This window comes from Nymphalis io, chromosome Z (assembly GCF_905147045.1).
Source record: "Nymphalis io chromosome Z, ilAglIoxx1.1, whole genome shotgun sequence".
NCBI lineage: Eukaryota > Metazoa > Arthropoda > Insecta > Lepidoptera > Nymphalidae > Nymphalis > Nymphalis io.
Genome location: NC_065918.1, coordinates 5,853,504 through 5,875,849, shown reverse-complemented (window position 1 = coordinate 5,875,849; position 22,346 = coordinate 5,853,504). Strand labels below are relative to the sequence as shown.

Here is a 22,346-nt window from a genome sequence, read left to right as displayed (position 1 = left end):
CATCCCAAATCACTAGAGTTGAATTAAACCTTTCAATCTTTTTTGAGGTTAATTAAGCAAGGAGTTCTTTGTATACGCCATTGGAAGGTCTTCCATATCGAACAGCATCCTTTGGACGAACAAAACGTAAAACTGTCCTTTCAAGAAAGTCTTCTTGGCTATAATCCCCGCTATTTTGAATTTTTTCAACGAAATTTAGGTATTGATCAATTCATTCTGCTTTGTACATGGACTATTGTTTTGCCTAATGAGTGGATTTATTGTTTCGGACTAGGTCTTTGTAGACCCTGTTTTTTTTTTTTAATTGTTATAGTGTTATTGTTATTCGTTTAACACTATTTGTTTTTGGCGATGGACGTCGACACTGAGTTGCCGTCCGACACCTTGATTGGCCGAAAAAGGCCTTATGATGGGCTCGCCACTTTTGACTCCGACTCCGATACGGAGACGGAAACGACAATGGCTGCCAAAAGTAAGCTCGATAGTCGAAGTAAATTAGCGTCGAGGGGGCGCGGTAGTGGCCTCGCTCGGGCTAAAGCCGAGCTCAAGGAGAAGGTCGCCGAGGCCAAGGAGGAGGCATTTGAGCGTTCCTTGAGGAGTAGGGCGTTCAAAAAGAACGTTTCACAGGCGATACTGAACTCCGAAGAGTCCGCATCAGAAGCTAGGGAGGATCCTGCGAAGATGAACACGGAGGAACTTCGCGCATAGGCTGGCCGCAATGCAGCCCAATCTTTTTTGAGGTTAATTAAGCAAGGAGTTCTTTGTATACGCCATTGGAAGGTCTTCCATATCGAACAGCATCCTTTGGACGAACAAAACGTAAAACTGTCCTTTCAAGAAAGTCTTCTTGGCTATAATCCCCGCTATTTTGAATTTTTTCAACGAAATTTAGGTATTGATCAATTCATTCTGCTTTGTACATGGACTATTGTTTTGCCTAATGAGTGGATTTATTGTTTCGGACTAGGTCTTTGTAGACCCTGTTTTTTTTTTTTAATTGTTATAGTGTTATTGTTATTCGTTTAACACTATTTGTTTTTGGCGATGGACGTCGACACTGAGTTGCCGTCCGACACCTTGATTGGCCGAAAAAGGCCTTATGATGGGCTCGCCACTTTTGACTCCGACTCCGATACGGAGACGGAAACGACAATGGCTGCCAAAAGTAAGCTCGATAGTCGAAGTAAATTAGCGTCGAGGGGGCGCGGTAGTGGCCTCGCTCGGGCTAAAGCCGAGCTCAAGGAGAAGGTCGCCGAGGCCAAGGAGGAGGCATTTGAGCGTTCCTTGAGGAGTAGGGCGTTCAAAAAGAACGTTTCACAGGCGATACTGAACTCCGAAGAGTCCGCATCAGAAGCTAGGGAGGATCCTGCGAAGATGAACACGGAGGAACTTCGCGCATAGGCTGGCCGCAATGCAGCCCTCATTTTGGACGTGGCGCAAAAATCCTCCAAACTAAAAGGAGTTTCTAAAAAACTGCAGGAGTCAGTAGCTGCCCTGCAAGGAATAATTGACGCCCTAGCGTCTCGCACGGAAGTGGAAGAGACACGAAAACTCCGTGCCGATAACAGCCGCTTGCGTAAGGAAGTGGACGGTCTCAAGGCCGAAATAAAGGCTCACCGCCGGGAGTTCGCTGAGAGACGGACTACGGTGGCAGTGGCAAATGAGGCTTCCAACAGGTCTGCGTGGGATAGTCAAACGATGGAGGCTTTCAAGGCGAACATAATGTCGTCAGTCGGCGTTATGTTTAATGCACACATGGCGGGATTAGAAGAGCGCCTCCTGCCTGCGAAGGTTCAACGCCCTCCGTTAGCTGCTGATAAAAAGCGGGAGTCGATGCTACAGAATGCGCCGACATACGCGCAGGCGGCCAGCCGGGCTCTACCGCCGAAGCCAGCACCTGCACCTAAGCGGGCACCTCCAGTAGCTCCGCTGACACCGACCGCTGGCTCTTCAAACGCCGCAATCACGCCGGAGACGATCCAGCCAAAAAGGTCAAAAAGGGGAAGAAGGGGAAAATACTTCCCCTTCAGCTGGAACCACAAACACGGTGGAGTCCACGATTTCTAAGGCACCAGAGACGGCCAAGCTCAAATTGGCTGCCCCTCGCACAGCTGCAGTGGTGGTAACGCTGCAGCCAGAAGTGGAGCACAAAGGCGTTACGTATGCCCAAGTTTTAGAGCGCGCCGAGCAGGGCGTGAAATTGCAGGACCTCGGGATTACTGGCGGACTCAAAGTCCGACGATCAGCTACAGGGGCCAAAGTGCTGGAGCTGCCGAGGGCGCAGTCAGACCAGGCCGATAATCTGGCTGACCAGCTCCGCACGGTGCTGGATGGAGTGGTCAGCGTCGTCCACCCCATAAAAAGGGTGGATATAGGTGACGGGGCTAGACGACTCCATCACAAAGGAAAAAATTATCGCTGCAGTTGCTCGAGCAGGGAATTGCCCTACTGAAATGGTAAGATGTGGAGATGTGTCACGTGGACCTGGATATATGGGTATGGCCATCGTGACATGTCCGATAGCTGCGGCAAGAAAGGTGTCCAACGCCGGTCGTCTCCTGGTTGGGTGGAGCTCGACCAGAGTTTGCGTACTAGAGCAGCGCCCTCTGCGCTGCTTCAAGTGTATGGGCCTTGGCCATACAAATACAGTCTGCCCATCCAAGGCTGAACGAGGGGGCCTTTGCTTCCGGTGTGGCCTCGATGGCCACAAATCAGCGGATTGCAACGAAAAGCTGCGCTGCGCTGTTTGTGCAGACGCCGGTAAGCCCTCCGGGCACGCGATGGGCACTAGGGAGTGCAATCCACCCATCACAAAGGGTAAGGTGGTCTTAGGCAGCCAGCACAAAAACGTTGGACGGCGCCAGGCCGAGGAGGAAACTGCTATGTCGACATGAGAGAAGTATACAGATTCCTTCAGACGAATATCAAGTACTGTGCTGGGGCTCAGGACCTGCTACTGCAGTCCATGGCAGAGTGGGGGATCGATCTGGCTGTGGACTGCGAGCCCTATTACGTCCCTCCCCTACCTCACTGGGTAGGAGACCTAGACGACACCGTGGCGGTCGTCACTCGTAGCGGAACGGGTCCCCCCCTCTCACTCATTGAGAGGGGCTCGGGATACGTAGTGCCGGAATGGGGTGAGTATTCAGTTGTAGGTACGTACTTCTCTCCCAACCGCAGCCTGGCAGAGTTCGATATTTTTCTCGACTCTGTCAGGGCCGCGGTAACCAGACAGTCACCAAGACCGACTATGTTCCTCGGTGACTTTAATGCCAAGTCAGGCGCCTGGGGAAATCCAGCCACGAATCCGCGAGGAAGGGCCGTCCAGGTGTGGACTTTACTTTCTTGCCTGTCCCTACTCAACACAGGGAAGGTTCAAACCTATGTGAGACATAACGGAGGTTCCGTGGTGGACCTATCATTCGCCACTCCTGTCGCTGCACGCAGAGTGAGGAATTGGAGGGTGGAAGAAGAGGTGGAGACTCTGGCGGACCACAGATACATCCGATTTGAGATTTCTGCCTCCCACAGGCCAATAGAACCTCCGAGGGTGCCAACCACGCTCCCAAGGTGGTCTCTTGGCCAGCTAGATCGCGAGCTGATCAAGGATGCCGCCATCGTGCAGCGATGGGGTTCCGCGGGAAGGTGGGAGAACACCAATGTAGAAGAGCTGGCCAGCTGCATGCGCAACACTCTTAAGGAGGTGTGCGATGCGGCCATGCCGAGGGCCCGACGTAGAACACCACGCCGTCAGGTGTACTGGTGGTCGCCCGAAATTGCTAAACTTCGTGTGACGTGCAACCGGGCGCGGAGGGCCTACATCCACTGTCACAGACGAAACGGCTGCGACACGGAATTAGAGGGACAGTTGGTGGCCGCTTACCGCCAACTGAAAAAGGAGTTGCAACAGGTAATTTGTCGGGCCAAGGAACGAGCGAGGGAGGAGATGTTGGCTGACCTGAATAGGGATCCATGGGGGCGCCCGTACCAAGGAGTGCGAAGAAAAGTTAGCACCCACGGCGCTCCCGTGACGGAAACGATGCCGCCGGAGCCTCTCCTGCGCCTGGTTGGGGAGCTTTTCCCCCTTCCGGGTGAGCATGTCCCTCCGCGAATGGCTCCTCGCTCCGTGGTCGAAGAAGAAATTGTGGCTCCACCACAAATCACGGAGCGAGAGATGGAGATGGCCCTTGATCGTCTGAGGGTCAGAACCACTGCGCCGGGTCCGGATGGGGTGCCAGGACGTGTTCTGCGAGACGCTCTGGAACACCTAGGTGGCAGGCTTCGGGAACTATTTGACAAGTGTCTTTCCAGCGGGCAATTCCCAAAGCCATGGAAAGAGGGCAAGCTGGTCATGTTGCTGAAGGTGGGGCGTCCTCTAAAATCTCCTTCGGCATACAGGCCAATTGTACTGCTGAATGAGATGGGCAAACTCTTCGAGAAAATTCTCGCTGCCCGTCTTGTTCAGCATCTCGAGGAAGTGGGACCGGGTCTCTCAGAGGCTCAATACGGGTTCAGGGCGGGTCGATCAACCATCGACGCCCTGAACGCCCTAAAGACTCGGACCATGGAGGCGGTGGCCCGAGGAGACGTGGTCCTGGCAGTATCGCTGGACGTGGCGAACGCCTTCAACAGTCTTCCTTTCGAGACAATAAAAGAGGCGCTTCAATTTCATGGGGTGCCGTCCTATCTTAGGAGGCTTCTTGGGGCATACCTCCAGGATCGGATGGTCCTCTGGGAGGGGAGTGATGGGCGAATTGTTCGACGTCAGGTAGGCTGTGGCGTTCCACAGGGGTCCGTTCTTGGCCCAATCCTGTGGAACGTCGGCTCTGACTGGCTCCTGCGGGCACCTGTCCTTCCCGGGATGGGGCTGTTGTGCTACGCGGACGACACTCTACTCACGGCGACGGGGCGAAATTTCGAAGAGGCGGCCATCCTGGCCGAAGTTGGAACGTCGCTCACGATGGACCGGATAGAAATGTTGGGCTTAAAGGTCTCCATCTCTAAAACGGAGGCCCTCTTATTCCACGGTCCACGTCGGGGTCCCCCTCGTGGAGCGTGTATCACAGTCCAAGGGACAGTGATAAAGGTGAAGGCCCAGATGAGGTATCTGGGTCTGATCCTGGACGGAAGATGGAGCTTCAGGCAACACTTTGTCCAATTGAGCCCGAAACTCATTAATGTGGGAGGGCCGGAATCACCATGCCGGCGATTATACGCCGGTGTACTGCGCTCCATGGCGCTATATGGTGCACCCATATGGGTAGACGCTCTCACCGCTCGTAATAGAGCTCTTTTGAGGAGACCGCAGAGAGTTATAGCGGTGAGAGCGGTACGAGGCTACCGTACGGTGTCGTGGACGGCGGCGACACTTCTTGCGAGTGATCCGCCCTGGAAACTCCAAGCCGAGGTACTCGCGGAAGTGCATCGATTTCGGGTGGAAGCCAGGGCGAATGGCGACCGTCTAGCATCAGCGGAGGTGGGGCGAATCAGGTCTGTAGCCCAACAAGCTCTCATTCGCAGATGGGAGGAGGATCTGAGATCCCCATCAGCAGGCCTGGCGACAGTGGAGGCGATCCGCCCCCACTTGAATCGCTGGGTAACAAGAAGGAGCGGCACACTTACGTTTAGACTGACGCAGGTGCTTACTGGGCACGGCTGCTTCGGTAAATACCTGCACGGGATAGCGAGGCGGGAGATATCACCCTCCTGCCATGAGTGTGGTGCGCCACTGGACACGGCACATCACACTTTGACGGAGTGTGCTGCGTGGGGGCCCCAGAGGCATACCCTAGCGGCAATAGTTGGCGGAGACATCTCGCTGCCGAGCATGATTAATGCTATGCTTGGCAGCGAGAGGTGTTGGATGGAGATGGTCTCTTTTGCGAGTGTGTTATGTTGCAGAAGGAGGTCGCGGAGCGAGAGCGAGAGGCGAGGTCAGCCGCCGCTGATTCGCTCCGCCGAAGAAGACCCGGGAGGAGGCGCCGACGCTATGCTCACCTTCTTCCCCCACCGTAAGCGCCGCTGGGGTTAGGGGGGTACTCAGTACCACGAGAACCCCCTAAGAATGGAGGCCGCTTGATCGGGCCAACCGTCAGTGCGTCACGGTAGGATGCGCAAGCGATCCCGTGACGCCCCTTCGACAAGACGGAGTGGGTACCGCTGGTTTTTTAGTGGGTATTCCGGCGCCTTCAGTGCCGGCGATGCAAGCTCGTCTGGGTAGGTAGGTACCAACAGATCAGATATTCTACCGCAAAACAGCAGTACTTTATATTATTGTGTTCCAGTCTGAAGGGTGAGTGAGCCGGTGTACAAGAGACATAACATCTTAGATCCCAAGGTTGGTCTCGCTTTGGCGATGTAAACGATGGTTAACATTTCTTACAAAGTCAATGTCAATGAGCGTTGGTGATCACTTACCATCAGATATGCTCGTCCGCCTAACTATACCTTAAAAAATGAACTGCAAACGATTCTATTAATGTGTATTGGTATCATATAGTTTGGCTTAGACTAATTTAATGTTGTTGCTGATGATGTTGATGCATTTTGTCTCTGAAGTTTTTATTTTAGCAACATTTATTTTTTTATATATTTATTAATCTTCGGTAATGTTGAGGTCGCAATCTCCTTTACAATATTTTATATTGTGCTGATATTTCCATTTGAATGAATGTTTGTCCATGTTTATTTATTATTTTAGGCAGGGAAATTTTAAGTTGTCATGGACAATGATTTTGGTCAACATTACCCTTAATTTGTATTAAATTATTTTAAGCTGAAACAAATCCTTTTTATAGTTTTTAGAAGTAAAATTAAAAATATGTTTGTTTACAATAATATAAAAAATAAACGGTTATAATTCCTGCTTTTAATTTCTCTACTACAAAGTAGAAATAAATCTCTTTTCTAAAAAAGCGAAATGCAAATCAACAAAAGCATAAAAATAGCTTGAAATAATAAAATAACAGAACAATTATTTGGGTATAACAAAAAACTGGTAACATACGTATTTGTAACTAAGGCTATTATTTTCATTTAAATATCATTTAAATACCTTTTATAATTTCACAACAAATAGTATTGTGCCAATTTTCAAGCTACAGATAAATAAGCATTATTTTTTAACTAAAAAAGATTGATTTTTTAATTCGACTGGTTTAGTATGAGAAAGATGTGTTATTTTACTAAAGTATAGGAATCTTAATTAATTAAAACTTGTTAACCTAAAAACTCTATGGTAATTGAACTATGAAATATTTTAATTTACTTAGTTCCTGCGTCGCGGTTCGCCGAGTTGTAATGTATCATTTGTGTACGCCTCCTCGAAGTCCTCCTCCTCCCTTCTTACGACAAAGTATCGTGCAAATATTATAGTAACGTTTTTCTTCGTAAATATCTTTGTACTAGAATATATGGCTTTTTGAGATCCCTAATTTTCAGAGAATCAGTTAGGGATGTTAATGTTTTTTTTTTTTAACTGAGTGGATGTTGTATGACTATACATGGTGGTAGGGCTATATCTTAGTTCCTAAGGTTGGTGGTGCATTGGCGATGTAAGGAATGGTTAATGTTTCTTGCATCGAGAATATCTACGGGCGGTGGTGACCATTAACCATCAAGAGGCTTATTAGTCGCCTTACTATAAAATAAAAAAATAAACGTGAATACTAATTAGATTATAATATTATACAAGAAAAGAGGACGAGTATCGAGTGTGATCGTTACGATAGTATTCGTAGGATACGACGACTTGCCTAATAATTGACAAATCTACCGTCGTGTGAAAAATAAATACCTAAGACCTGAGAAGCAAGTATCCAACTCAAGAAACCAAACGAGAACCTTAAGCCAGATTTTGTAGGCTTGCTTATTTTTATAGTCTATAAAGTAATGACTGATGACAAAACTACACAAAGTGATCGATCTACCAAATTCGACGATTGAGTGCAAGCCCTTGCACGCAATATATTGTACGTTGGTATGTATTGATCATAATATATTGATGTATTGCATGTACCAACAACAACTGTACAACAAGTGTCAACTTAATTGGATAAATGATATGCGAACGCATTGAATCGATCAAAGACTACCATTATGTTCAATATATTTTAATATCTTGGAAAATCGTATACTCCTTCTTATATACAGACCCTAGCTTTCACCTACTATGATAACCAATTTTAAATTTTGGTAAAAATATCAGTTATACCTTAATTATAAATATTGCAAAAAGTACGTAACAGTACGACTTTTTGCGAAAGTATCTTCGAAAGTATTTGCAAATACTCATCCTCAAGACCATCATTAATTTTATATATCATATTACTACTTGGTGGTAAGGCTTTGTGAAAGACCGTCTGGGTCTCATTACACATTCTACCGCAAAATGGCATTATTGTGTTCCAGTTTGAAAGGTGAGTGAGCCAGTGTAACTACCAGCACAGAGAACATATATTTCCTAAGATTGATGACTTACAGAACTACTTTAATAATTTTCCTCGTTCAATATACAATAAAAAAAAACTATAAGTTTTTACGAACGCGCGGATACCCTCTTCTGCAGGACAAAGATCGTATTGATAGTGCTATAGGAAATGAACTAAAATACCAGGTGTCAAATCGACATCAGATTCATATTTTGTTTACCGTGATTGATGCAGGGCTGAGGAAACTCAATAATTTACGGCCTCGATGTTGACTTTGAGTCATACTAAGAAATTCTATTGTGTGTTTTGAGTGTTTTTACAGCATTTGCAAACAAAAAGACAATACGAAACAAAGTTAATATGATTATGTTAACCGCGACCAATTATAATTAAACATATCGATAAAATACATAATCACCTCTGTTACTATATTTTAATATTTCAGTCATTAATAACAAATTTTGATTGGCAGAAGCCCACAAATACACAGACGCGCATGATGAAATGGATTTATTTTGCTTGTCCAGCTTTTAGTATATGTATTTATAGCGCGCGGATTGCACGCGGCGTTTAGGTATATCAAGATGGACTTAATTATATTACTTCTTATAGTGACATATATTTAATATGGCAAGCGAAAAAATCCGCAGTCAACAGCTATTAACAATATAGTATTATGTTATGATGTAGATTGATAACGTTTATTTCGTTATCATTGCAAATAGTTATCATATCCAGTCATCGCAAGGCATATTTCAAAACATTTGGCATTCGACGAACATTGCTTCATTAATTGATAATATGTTAATAAATAGATAATACACCAATCCCTGTTTAATTAACGGTCCAGACATAATGAATCATCGCTTTCTATTAGATCATTGATAGTGTTACTACGTAACATAAAGGCGGGTAACTACGGGATAACTCGGTGGGTCAACAACGCAATTTTTACGCACTAGGCTGGGAAATGTGTCATTTTAAAATAAAACCGTTTAAAAAGTACAAAATTAGCTTCCCATGTTCACGTTATTGGACAATGCTATCACGAGCTAGAAGAAATCATTGGATTATTTATATTAAATGACTGGTCGGTTTAGTAGAAGCATAACTTTCACAATATAATGTATTCATAAAAGTTACATAAAATACAAATTAACACACGAATACTTATCTAATCAATATAAATAGGACAGAGGCTCTTACAGGTCAGTTAGAGGTGACCTCGAATAGTTTGCTCCCTTTGGGACCTATTTTGTGGCCACCAGGTTCGTCTGACTTAAAGACGCCTGATTTTTTATATTATATATCTTAAGGAAAAGGTGTAAAAAAAATTTACAACATTAGAAGAATTACGACAGCGAACTATTTATATTATCTCATCTTTAAGAACATAACCGAGATAACAACATGGAAAACTCAAACACATATGTTCCTCCTAATATTTCTTTTTGTTAAGTTATTTTTGTGTTGCGATGCTAAAATAAATTTAAAAAAAACATCCTAGTGCTTACAGCATGATCCGCATGAAACATTTAATGTACTTTAATTTCAATTTTCTTAATTAATGAATACAAGTTAGTATTTAATTTCAATTAATGAAATAAAAATATTGTCTACTACGAGCAATACAATTAGTTTAGATAATTAAGTTTAAGAAATTTTGCTTTACCGTTAAAAGTTTTCAAGAGTACATACCTTGTCGTCTATCGATGTTGGCACTGAATCAATGTCAATAACCAGGACAAATTAAAACATGTTACTCAGCTTTTACCATACATTATTAAAAAATAACTAATTATATAAACAGGTAACATCGATTATGAATAAATATTTTGATTTTCACATAACGACTGTGATAAATTTATCACAACAGATTTAACTCGGCTGTTTAAAGAGTCCATCAAATGTCAATACATATTTCTATCTGCATATCTTTTAATTATATCTCAAATAAATTTCATTATTACCGCTTAATAATTCATATAAAATAGCGTGATAGAAAAGAATTAATATATATCAATATTAGAAACAAATATAATATTAATAAAATATACTAATAAACTAACTAAATTGCTAGTTATCTGTATATAATTTAGATTAATATTAAAAGCTTATGTCAATTGGCAAACATTTTACTAATAACGCATTGTGCTCGTATACATCAAAGTGAAAAGCACAAATTGGCTAGGTAATTAGCTATGACAACTTCGCGGTGCACGGTCAATGTATTGACAGAAAATCATTGGCAACCACTTCTACTAGCGCTTACGACAGGCAGGTGGGGTCAAAGGGAGATAAATCGGGTGGCTGCCGTGCCACCAGGGAACGCCTGCAGTCGTTTACGATCATCCAACCTCTTCACACGTTCTTCAATCTCGATTAGGTTTGTGCTACAGTGATTAACGAATGTATAGTGAATGTTTTGATTTAATGACTTAGTGGTAGTGTAATCACATATAATAATTGGTGGTGTATTTCGATCTCAGATAACCTTAGCAAGATGTGGGATGATGTGGTAGAAGAAGACGCAGCTGCGAAACCCGCAGAGGCTGCTCCTGCTGCACCAGCAGCTGAAGGCGCGGAAGGAGCTGCACCAGAACAACCTAAAGCTGAGGAGGCTGAACCTCCACCACCAGAGAATATTACGCAAGGCACTGATCCCAAGCGACTTGTTTGCAAACATTGGGTTAGGTATGACTCTCGAATTTCCTATTAATAATAACGCTTGAACAATGAAATATGAAAGAAGTATTAAGTTTTACATGCTCTTATGCTAATAACAAACTAAATAATTACATCCATAGGCAAATTGTTTACAATAAATTAAAAAATATAAAACATAAAAATATTCATCATGCCTATACTTGCCTCTTCAAATTTGTTTATATATTATTTATTATTTGCAGGCCAAGATTCTCCCAGTACAACTATATTTACGATTACCAAAGGAACTATTATGACGATCTAATCAACTATATGGACAAACGCAATCACGGAATACCGGTCGAGAGACCGACCCCACAGACATGGGGCGAACGAGCTTTGAGAACTTACCTCTCAAAAGGCTACAGCTATAGCAGCAAGAAATATAGCAAGGATACGACTCTACTGCGTCACATCTCAGTGGGTGCCAAGTTCCAACGTGCCCATACAAAGTCTCTTATCTCGAGGAAGTATTCCAAACTAGGATTTAATACCGTGTACCTATAGCTTCGCTCTAACACTCGCTTGACGTTGCTGTGCGGACTTAGCTCCGATCTCCGATCGTGAACTTTATATCAATTTTACAGGATTTCGTTGTCGTGATTCAACCCACGCTACTCACTTTAGCTGCACAACAGACACGATAATGTGATTCAGAGCTATCCGCATTCCTTTGTCGATGTCAACTTATCTTGAGCTACGAATAAATTCTAAGATTTATCAATTTTTTTTCATTTTAACCTTGCTTGCGTCGAAACTGACACGGCTCTTTATTAACCTTCAACTATTATAATAAATTTAAAATAATTTCTTATAACTATATTATTTTACAATGCAAAGCGATTTAACTATAGAAAATAATTGCCAAGCGATGTCAGTTGCATCAAATACGAATGAATTGGAAATATACAAAGATATTAAAATTTCAAATGTTTTATTCAAACACATTATATATTTAATCTGCTCAGGTAAACGTTAGTGGTATTGTTTAAATTTTATTCAATTAATCTTCTCTCTATTATCAATAGTAATACTTAAATTGTATCCCTTTACAAAATTTACAATTTGCATTGAATAGCCTATTAATATATTCAGTATGAATATCGGGTATCCTTGCAACATTTAAATTGGCTATTACTATTTCGCCATAATTGTTAACGAATTGATGCCAATTTTATACTGCCCCAAATTATCTGCTACCTTACTTGCTCAATATAGAAATACAATTATTCAATGGTCACAACTAATCATAAATAGAACATTAGGTAAACTGTTTTTCTTTATGGCGTTTTCATTAAATAAATAAAAAGTAATATGCTCACAGCGAAGTTTTAATCATCTTCTAAACCAAACAAAAGTAATTTTACTTGATTTAAATCATCTGTTCTTACGCTGGTGTGACATCTCAACGACCAAAAAGTTTCAATGTCGCGATATCTAAAATAACTTATCTTTGACAGTTCAGTGAATGTAATCGCTTGGAGGTACGCCAAACGGTTAGGCTACCTAGCAGGTAGAGACGGCAATCGGCCAAATTGAACATAATTAAATGTTACAATGACCAAGAGAGCTTAGACGATAGGTGTTAGCAATTGCACGGAAATAGAAGCTTGCTATTAGTCAACTAAATGCCTAAACGAATAAAGATACAAATAATGTAAATAATAGTTAGTTTTGTGTTAAGATACTAGAACACATTTAATATTCACGTAGAATCTAGGCAAGCATCGTTTTTCATGATCTTAATAAAATCATCGAAAAAAAACTGGCTAGCGTCGAATGAAATGATGCTACACGTTTATCCACCAACCGACAGTACAGCAGCGTGATGAAATAAGCTACAAACTTTTCTTTTTTTTCTCAAAGAAAAGAAGACAAAGGTCTTTAAAAGGAAACAAAAGTTGAAAAAGCCCTAGCATAAAAGGATGTTAAGAAAATTACAAATTAGGTGATTTACAAAAATACGTTCAACTATATTAATATTTTTTTGAAGCTAAAATGCCACATTAAATTAAAAGTAATAAATTGAACCTTTTTAACACAAAGTACTTTAAAGTTATTTTAAGCACCGATAGCTCACCACGAGTCCATGGTTACGCACGTTTAAAATAAGGGTCTACATAGAAAAATTCTTGATATTTTTTTGTGCCTGGGTCTTCGCTGGTGCAAACGGCAACACACACCTTACCAAAGTTTCATCACAACCGGATAAACAGTTTAGAAACGCGTAGAGGACAAACAAACAAACGTCCATTTTTATTTATTAATATTTCACGTTTAATGTGTTTTTTTTTTACGTAAGAGGCAAACGAGCAATAGAGTCACCTGATGGAAAGTGACTACCACCGCCCATGGATCCTTGCAACTCCCGAGAGCTTGCAGATGCGTTGCCGGCTTTCAACAAATGAGTACACTCTTTTCTTGAAGATTTCTATGTAATATCGGTGATGTGATAGTCTAATGTAGTTTCCAAATGTTCTTACTCAATCTTTTACATAATAAAATATTAGTTACGTATTAAGCATATTTTTTTTACATTTTAACTCGCTGCCTTATTAGTAGCGGAAAATTATGAGAAGTCGTAGTGTATTATTTGTATTCACACAAAACTATAAACTAAGATTTAATTACACTATATTGGTACCTATAAAGGTTTCGAAAACATTACAATGTATTTTTAATAAAACATATAACTAACTTATCTTTTATCTGGAATCTGTTAAATCATTTAGGTATTATTAGAAATTATAATAAAACGACTTTTCTCCATCTGACGTAGGTAATTTGACATTCCAAAGAAAAAGAAAAAAAATTGTGGAAATGTAAAATGTTTTTAAATTAGTAAGATAATTTATATATTATAATTTAAAGTTGTTACATAATTCACTTATATGGCTATTATAGCAACAGGACTGACCTCGCCACAAAGAAGCGACATCGATAAATATTGATAAATTACGGCGAGCGTGCCATCTCGTTGTATGGGTGTCAATAATGCGATGTCGCGTATCAAAAAACAATTCATTTGTTTCTATTTCCTAGTAACTTCAGCCAGAATTATACAATCTTTAAAATTGAGCCAATAATTAATACGTTTCATTTTATTAATATAACTTCCCGAAACACCTTGAATTAAAAAGCCAATCATTTGTATTCTAGCTACCTGTCCCAGCTTTGCTCGGATCTATATAAAACGTTTAAACATATAAAGAAAATTTTCACTATATATATATATATATATATATATATAGTGAAAATTTTTTACAAATTTCATGTAAAAATTCCATACATTAACATTAATAGTGATGTTAGTATGAAACATTAAGCACCGCGTCTGCCACCATTGAAGCACTGTATTTTCAGTTGACAGCGCTTTGAATTTGTAAAAAAAACTAGAGTATTTATTTATTACTTTTAAGTTATTTTATGATTAGAATATATATGTTGTACTCACCTGGCAGACCTGAATTGACATTGACATTTTGAAAAGCACAGAATAATGATCTGCCAGTATGTTAACTGACAACGCAAAGGTTGCCTTTGCGTTGTCAGTTAACAGCGCTTCAATGATAATAAAAAATAGCTGTGCTATATAATTTCCTCATGTGATGATATCTTGGAGAGACGTTACATAACTAATATGAACGATGTAAACTGATGACAGTAAGCCGAGATGGCCCAGTGGTAAGAACGCGTGAATCTTAACCGATGATCGTGGGTTCAAACCCGGGCAAGCACCACTGAATTTTCTTGTGCTTAATTTTTAATTATAATTCATCTCGTGCTTTACGGTGAAAGAAAACATCGTGAGGAAATCTAATTTCACTGAAATTCTGCCACGTGTATATTCCACCAACCCGCACTGGAGCAGCATGGTGGAATAAGCTCCAAACTTTCTCCTCAAAAAGAGAAAGGAGGCCTTAGCCCAGCAGTGGAACATTCACAGGCTGTTACAAAAAAAAACTGATGAGGCAGACATCCAGATCATCGATAGTCCAAAGGTATACTATATGAATAAGTAAAGAATGGATTCCAACGCCAGCCTTCGGTAAAAGTTCTATGTTTAAAAATTATTAATGGAAAAAATTATAATAAATATTGATGCGATTAGAGTGAATTCAAAAACACATTTCCAATATTTGGGTTCTTAGTCTGTATTTCCAGCTCAAACTCAGTCAGCAAACAGTCCGTAAATTTTGTCGTTTTCTAGGAGTCACAACACTTCGAAAACAATAACAATAAATTGGGTCCAATATTGTGAAACTAAATTAGCAAATAAACTCATTCAAATCTTTTTCAAACTTTGGTCAATTAAATAAATATTTTTGTAGTAAAAAAAGCAAATTAAAAATAAGAATAATAATTAAAATAAATAAAGTCAGTGATTTACCAACAATAAGATACAATCATTATTTCATTGGACCACATTAAGTGAACTTCTTACTAAATACTTAGCCTTCTCAAGAATTTCTTAATTAAAGCAACATTGATTCCATAAGAAATTGCACGTACGAACTTATTTTGTTTTCATTTACAACTGGTAATGACAGCCCCCGGCTCAACTCAGTGGGATCTCCGTCCTACGCGTATCACCTCTTCAATAAATTCGCACGTAATCGTAACAGTTCATTCAAATTTGGGACTTACTAGAAACCTTCGATTTCAGCCAATACTTCAACCCATCTCCAAAGCCGAAAGTTTGATCAGAGGTGCGTTTTTGGCCGAAGGTGACCGAATTTTATTATACACAGAACTGAAATAAGTATAAACATGTCATATGAAGCAATGCATTGTTGCTTGATATGACATGTTAATACCTATTTCAGTTATTCACAATTCCTCTGTTCTAGACTAAAACTGAAGTAGATCTCTTATCATCGTTGCATTAAGACAATATGCACTATAAAATGCACTACTGGTGGTAGGGCTTTGTGCAAGTTCGTCTGGGTAGGTACCACCCACTCATCAGATATTCTACCGCAAAACAGCAATACTTGATATTGTTGTGTTCCGGTTTGAAGGGTGAGTGAGCCAGTGTAATTACAGGCACAAGGGACATAAAATCTTTGTTCCCAAGGTTGGTGGCGCATTGGCTATAAGCGATGGTTGACATTTCTTAGAATGCCAATGTCTAAGGACGTTTGGTGACCACTTACCATCAGGTGGCCCATATGCTCGTCCACCTTCCTATTCTATAAAAAAAAAACTATTACGTCTTAATTAGTGTAACCGATGGAATTTTTCAAAAAACAATGAAACTAATTTCGGGCTTAGTAACAATGGAAACCTCTGAAGACTTTCATTATCCACCTCAAAGCTTTATCGTCAAGTGTATTATCATCTAAATAACGTCATATACAACCAAGGTTTAGATCGATACGATAATTAGAAGGTGCTTAGTAAATTGTAATTATTACCTATATAGACTGGCTTTGTTACTTACATACAAGTGAAGCTAATAGAGGAATATTAAAGATAAAATATGAAACGCGTATTACTTGTTGTAATTAACATCATAATATCACGATGAAATAAGTTGAACGTCGATTGTTACATCGAGAGAGGATCAACAACCCTTCGGTTGGAATCCAATGTGTGTTCAGTGATATTGAAAAAATGTTTGTACATTTTCGATGAAATAGCTTAATTTAAATATATGTTATAAATACTTGGCTTAAATATTTATAGTAAGCATTTATTATTTTTTTATAATTTTCATTTATATAAAGATGAACAGGTGGTCTGATGGGAAGTAGTCATCTTCACACATAAACATTATAAGTATAAATAAAATAAAACGAAAATATGTTTTAAAAAACATTTTTATTTAATACCTCTTCTCTCTAAGTTACGTCATTTGCAATTTATTCCACACGATCTAATCTCATGCATCTGGATATAGTACTGATAGCACCTTACTACAGCATTCAGTATGGAACGATCAACTAAGTTATTACGTCATTTGCAATTTATTCCAATTGATATCATCACATGAATGAATCTGAATATAAAACTGAGAGCACCTGTATTAGCAGTTATAGAATAAGAAATATTGTATTCCAGTTTGAAGGTTGAGTGAACCAGTGTAACTACAGACACGAGGGACATAACACCTTAATACCCGAGTTTGGTGGCGCATTTGCGATGTAAGGAACGGTGAATATTTGCACTGACGTAAAATGTCTAATGCATTTAGTATCAAGATTAAACATCTTCTCAATAAATAAATACGCACTATTAATTTTAAAACTAGAGTACGCGGCTGCTTACTTAGATTAACCTCATTAAACGTTAATTATTAGCGTTCTAAAAGATACACGTAGGTGTGTTCTTCGTGTTTATTATTCACACTAATTACAATACGATCTACATGTCCGTGATACAGATAAGGTAATCACAACGCTATTTGTTATGGTGTTACAGTATAATGTTCATCAATATAAAAACCCAATAGAAAACACTATCATTATAATATCAATGATACTGTAAATCACAATCACGTGTTCGGTCGACCTTGGTCCTTTGTTACACAGAATTCCCAGAAATTTGGCTGGGTCCAAAAACAATGTTACAATTATGTCACATGTAGAGATATATTTATCAACATTCCCTCATTCTAGGCCACTGTCTTCGATAGTTATTTTTATCTAGTGCTCGGCAAAACAATTGTCAAGAACTCTTTCGCCAATTGGAAAGAGTTTATACACAATGACAGTTGTAAATTGGTATACGAAAATATTTTGCATCACTAATCGTCTCTTCAGTTCAGAAGTAAGCAAATTATAATACGGTCACTATAATAATAAAGTTTTTACGCCGTTAAAACGAAGAAGTCTGATGTGTATATTTTTATTTATTTTTTAATCCCCTATAGCATGATAGTTTAGTATAGTTTCGTTGGTTTAAACAGCAATATAATATAAATTAAATATTTTTTACATTTTTATCTAGCACTTTTCGATAGAATCTAAAATTTTTTATGAAAAAAAAAATTAACATCGGGTCGCTTGTTTGGTTGGCTATTCCAAGGAACACATACCCATATGATTATATATTGATTAGTTATTATTTGTAGTGATAAGACGAGAGAGACATTTTAGTAAAAAAAAACATTTCGGTATTAGCAAAGTAGGTATAGGATACTAAATTACAAATTGCTATAAAGCTATATATTGTCGCTCTGCGAAGAACGACATAAATGTAAAATAAAAACTGTAAAGTAAGTAAATAATGAACTAACTTAATTTTTTTTTAATAATATAAAATAGTTATCATTTTTAGTTTTTCACTTCTACCTTATTTTGATTATGGATTACATAAAAAAAAAGTAAAAAAATATATTGGCCTCAAAATTTAAAATCTATAAAAACCATTGAGTTATTTTACATTTTTACTGCGTGTTCTGTTGTTTATTTTTCTAATTTAGATCATCTAGATAATTCGATAATCTAAAAAAAGCTAATTGCCAAATTCAGTTATCCAAATGAAATATACTAGTCTTACAACAGTGTTTTATTTCAAATTTAATTTACAAAAATAAATATTAATAAATAAATATTATTTTATTTAATACTATCAATATAAGTTCGCTATATACTTATTTCAATAAATATCGAACGGATTACATTCATTTCAGTTTATAGCATGTTTTTATTACTGGTTTGCCCAATAATATTTTTATTACATAATATTTCAATAACAAATCCTTTAAAAGAAATATTAGACGAAGAAAACAATAATGCCACGAACGGAGAGAAATTTATTCAAGAAATTATTGATGGCAAAAGTAAGTAAGGCATATATTAGTATTTATTATACATTTTATAATATGGAACTTATACTTAAAATAATCAATTCAAAAACATAAATATTCTTCTTTAGAGTGTTTCCTAATTATACATTTAAAACGATTAGAAGTAAGCGATCTAAATAAAAAGCGACGAATGATTATTTCTAGAACCAACCGATCGACCAGAAAACCTAATTTTTACTGCTCCTTTTAAAATTTGTAAGGGAGAATGCCCATCAAATGTTAATAATTTCATAATGATATTCCCAATTCACGTTGGATTGAAAAGAAGTCAAACGGTGTATAAATCTCTCTACCCCAGAGACGACGAAAAAAGGTTCTCAACAGAAAATAATGCTCCGTTTAGAAAAAGTACCACAAGGCACCCTTACACAAGATGTCCTATTCCTACCACAGCATCTGATGAAATATTAAGAGAACCAACAGTAAGGCCAAAATGTTCGCATAGAGTTAGTAAAGTAGATTTCAATAGAGAAATTTACACAACTCGTGATTTCCAAAACAATTACTTTAACAAAACGGAATTGATATTTAAGCGTCGTACTCCACCCGTTCTTTATAGGAATTCTAAGAAAAGTTTCCGAACATCTTGGCCGCTTAGACTAAAATAACTATAAAGTACAGCTGCACACTCAATTATTATAATGATCTTTAAATTGTATGCTAATGATATCCATAGAAATAAAATCTTGAAAACTAATAATATAGTTTTTATTTTCTTATTAGGTCTTTGACGATCTTATAATAAAATTAGTATCATGTGTTGTCGAAATTAGCCAAACTTTATTTTACGGATTTCAACTTTTTTTTTCTTTGCTCAACACATCCGTAGCATAACAGTCTTTTTTAATATATAAATTTAATTTAACCCCAATAATAAAGAATTCTAAGAAAAAATACAAAATCTTTCGATATTCACTCAATGATAAACAAATAAAGGGTGTAATTATTTAAAGCTACGAAAAATATTCACATTTTTATTTTGATAATAAACTGAACAATTACTGTTGTCAAATAAATGCATTACTTTAAATAATAATTTATATTCCAGACAATCTTCATAATGCTATTAAGTTGCTATAAAGTTCAAGCGGCATTACCCTGGGAACATTGGTCATGGTCGATGCCTCAAGCACCCATTGAGCATTTCTTTCGAAGATATGAAAATAATATGATGCCAATTAAAACACCAAGTATTCAGTGCGAATGTCCACCAAATAAAGGTAATCAATAACAAAATTTGTTTTCTTCTCCAATAGTACATAATAAGTAAAAATACTTAACCATTAAATAAAACATATAAATGATTATTACAATTAAGTTTAATATGAAATAGACTTCTATTAAATATATTTAGTTCTATTCTTTCGGAAAGAATCAAAAAATTTTTAAATTCTCATCATACTTCAGTTGAGATCACCACTTAAGTATGCTAGACATAGGCGGAACTTTTGTCCGCTTCAGTTGTTAAAAGTTTTGTCCTTGTTGCGCTATCTTCGTCAATTATTTCACTAGCCGTTAAAAATCCTTTCTAGAGATTTTTAATTTTATCTTTATAATATGTTAATAAATTAACTTATAAGTATTGTTATATCATCCAATCATTTTAATGTAATACACACTACTCATTTATTGCTTATACTTTGTAAGAATACAAAAGTCAGTTAAGACTATATCTGAAGCCAGAACAATAACAAATTGTAAACTTGAATTTTATTGTTTAAGAATGTAATATGGAGTTCGAAATCAATAAAAATATAATTTACTTTCAAAATCTGAAGGGTATTATTAAAGACAGTGAATTGATGCAGTTAAAAGAAGGTTTTAATGAAAACATAAATCGAAGAAGTAATAATGGAAAAATAACGTATAATGAAACAGTAATATTAAATAGAAAAAAAAGACTCAGCGATGTTATATTAGATTCAAAAGAATTAACTAGAGATTGTTGTTGCCCGACAAAAATTGTTAAAATTCCTGCTTTTATAACTAATAAGAAGTTTGACGGAGTTATTGAAAGATTAAACAAAAAAGGACCATAATGAAGTACTTCGACTCCGATTAATCTGTTATAATATATGTATAGATTTGAATTGAAAATCAAGAGCCTTTATTTTAAGTGGTCTACATTATTGCTTCCTTGTAGTATGTTTATATCGTTATTGTGTTTAAATGCAATTTTGTTTTTTTTTGTTTGGTTGTTTTTTTAAATGAGAGTAGTTTTTAAATGAACTATTCACATCACTAAATCTTTATCATGAATTCCTGTCCTGTCAGTTTTCGTAAGTTAGACACATTGCACATAATATTAATTTATTTACAATTTATACTTAGCAAATACGGAAATTGATATCTGTGAACATATCATATTAATATCTACCATAGAAACCAGTATTATATATAAATAAATTTGCTAATAACTAAAAAGTTAATAATCAATATCCGATGTTTGTTATGACTATTGCAACGTATTGAGATACTCTCTAAGGAATGGTTCAGACTCAAAGACCAAATTGAAACAAATGTCTGCCATACCAAGACAAGTATTTGCCCATTAGCCTTGCATTGCAACAGAGCTGCTCTTTTCTGTGTTACAGATTCTAAAATAAACTTTTACCGTATTATCTTGTAATAAATTGCTCTATGACTGTTATTTGTTTGTTTATCATATTATAAGCTCTATGTTAACACTTCCTCCCCAGAGGATCACTAATACATTAGTAAACTGCAACTAATTTAATAATTATTTGATATCTGATATTATAAACTATGATATGACAAGTCCCGGTTATGTTTTAAAATCAGCTTAGAGTTTTTTTTTTAATATTCCTAATCAGTATGTACACACGAAAGTGATTTTGATTGATCGTAAAGCGATCATCGATCATCATGAAATTTTGTACACACATACAAAGGTACACTAATACATGCGTCTGAGAGAGGGGCTCTCAGACGCGGGCGAAGCCACGGGTGAAAACTTGTTATTTTATTGTACAAACTCCGAGAACATAATCAAGGAATAATTACAATAAAATTAGTCATTTACAAAAGAAAAAGTTGCTGTTGGTAATATAATATAGTTGCATTAGTAGTTTGAGTGAGATCTAACGTAAGGCATTTAAATTGGTGTATTATCTTACAAAGATGTTAGTATTTGATATTATAAATAGAAAAGCATTTCATTACACATGTGACTGTCTGTATTCTTCGAATAATAATTGAGATAATAATCTCAGTATTGGCTGTGGCATTTATCTATTTCGTCTTAATCCGGGTGTTACAAATAGCAGCGTGTATTATGAATAAGCAAAACGTGATCATTGCTTTAAATATTAACAATAATAATACACAAATATTGTAGAACTTATTGTACGTACATTTTAAATGAATTATTTCTTTAA

General features: G+C 37.7%; 3 protein-coding genes across 5 annotated transcripts; all 3 read left to right on the top strand.

Moving 5' to 3' along the window:
- The first annotated feature begins 1,044 nt into the window (after positions 1-1,044).
- On the top strand, positions 1,045-2,894 carry LOC126780629 (uncharacterized). The gene is made up of 4 exons (XM_050505249.1): positions 1,045-1,395; positions 1,480-2,047; positions 2,112-2,375; positions 2,425-2,894. Exons 1-4 carry the CDS (start codon positions 1,045-1,047, stop codon positions 2,892-2,894), a joined length of 1,653 nt encoding a protein of 550 aa, XP_050361206.1.
- A 7,662-nt stretch (positions 2,895-10,556) lies between these two features.
- On the top strand, positions 10,557-11,855 carry LOC126780309 (flightin). Its single transcript, XM_050504658.1, has 3 exons — positions 10,557-10,815; positions 10,919-11,123; positions 11,339-11,855. The coding sequence occupies exons 2-3, from the start codon at positions 10,933-10,935 to the stop codon at positions 11,640-11,642; spliced, it is 495 nt and encodes a 164-aa protein (XP_050360615.1). The 5' UTR covers positions 10,557-10,815; positions 10,919-10,932; the 3' UTR covers positions 11,643-11,855.
- Positions 11,856-18,329: 6,474 nt separating this feature from the next.
- On the top strand, positions 18,330-21,138 carry LOC126780298 (uncharacterized). Of its 3 annotated transcripts, XM_050504642.1 has the most exons (5): positions 18,330-18,354; positions 18,772-18,921; positions 19,093-19,370; positions 19,997-20,168; positions 20,671-21,138. In XM_050504642.1, exons 2-5 carry the CDS (start codon positions 18,780-18,782, stop codon positions 20,985-20,987), a joined length of 909 nt encoding a protein of 302 aa, XP_050360599.1. In that variant the 5' UTR covers positions 18,330-18,354; positions 18,772-18,779; the 3' UTR covers positions 20,988-21,138. The 3 variants fall into 3 exon arrangements, with proteins under 3 accessions (XP_050360599.1, XP_050360600.1, XP_050360601.1); XM_050504643.1 differs by lacking the exon at positions 18,330-18,354 and having other exon boundaries at positions 18,769-18,921; XM_050504644.1 differs by lacking the exons at positions 18,330-18,354; positions 19,093-19,370 and having other exon boundaries at positions 18,769-18,921.
- The last annotated feature ends 1,208 nt before the right edge of the window (positions 21,139-22,346 follow it).

Bases quoted from the DNA above. Each gene is read 5' to 3' on its own strand.
- LOC126780309 (XM_050504658.1), top strand. From the start codon at position 10,933: ATGTGGGATGATGTGGTAGAAGAAGACGCAGCTGCGAAACCCGCAGAG. The intron at 11,124-11,338 runs GTATGACTCTCG...TATTATTTGCAG, and splicing joins GTTTGCAAACATTGGGTTAG to GCCAAGATTCTCCCAGTACA.
- LOC126780629 (XM_050505249.1), top strand. From the start codon at position 1,045: ATGGACGTCGACACTGAGTTGCCGTCCGACACCTTGATTGGCCGAAAA. The intron at 1,396-1,479 runs GCATAGGCTGGC...AAAAAACTGCAG, and splicing joins TGAACACGGAGGAACTTCGC to GAGTCAGTAGCTGCCCTGCA. The intron at 2,048-2,111 runs GTGGAGTCCACG...CCCCTCGCACAG, and splicing joins CAGCTGGAACCACAAACACG to CTGCAGTGGTGGTAACGCTG.
- LOC126780298 (XM_050504642.1), top strand. From the start codon at position 18,780: ATGTTTTTATTACTGGTTTGCCCAATAATATTTTTATTACATAATATT. The intron at 18,922-19,092 runs GTAAGTAAGGCA...GATTATTTCTAG, and splicing joins AGAAATTATTGATGGCAAAA to AACCAACCGATCGACCAGAA. The intron at 20,169-20,670 runs GTAATCAATAAC...TTATTGTTTAAG, and splicing joins CGAATGTCCACCAAATAAAG to AATGTAATATGGAGTTCGAA.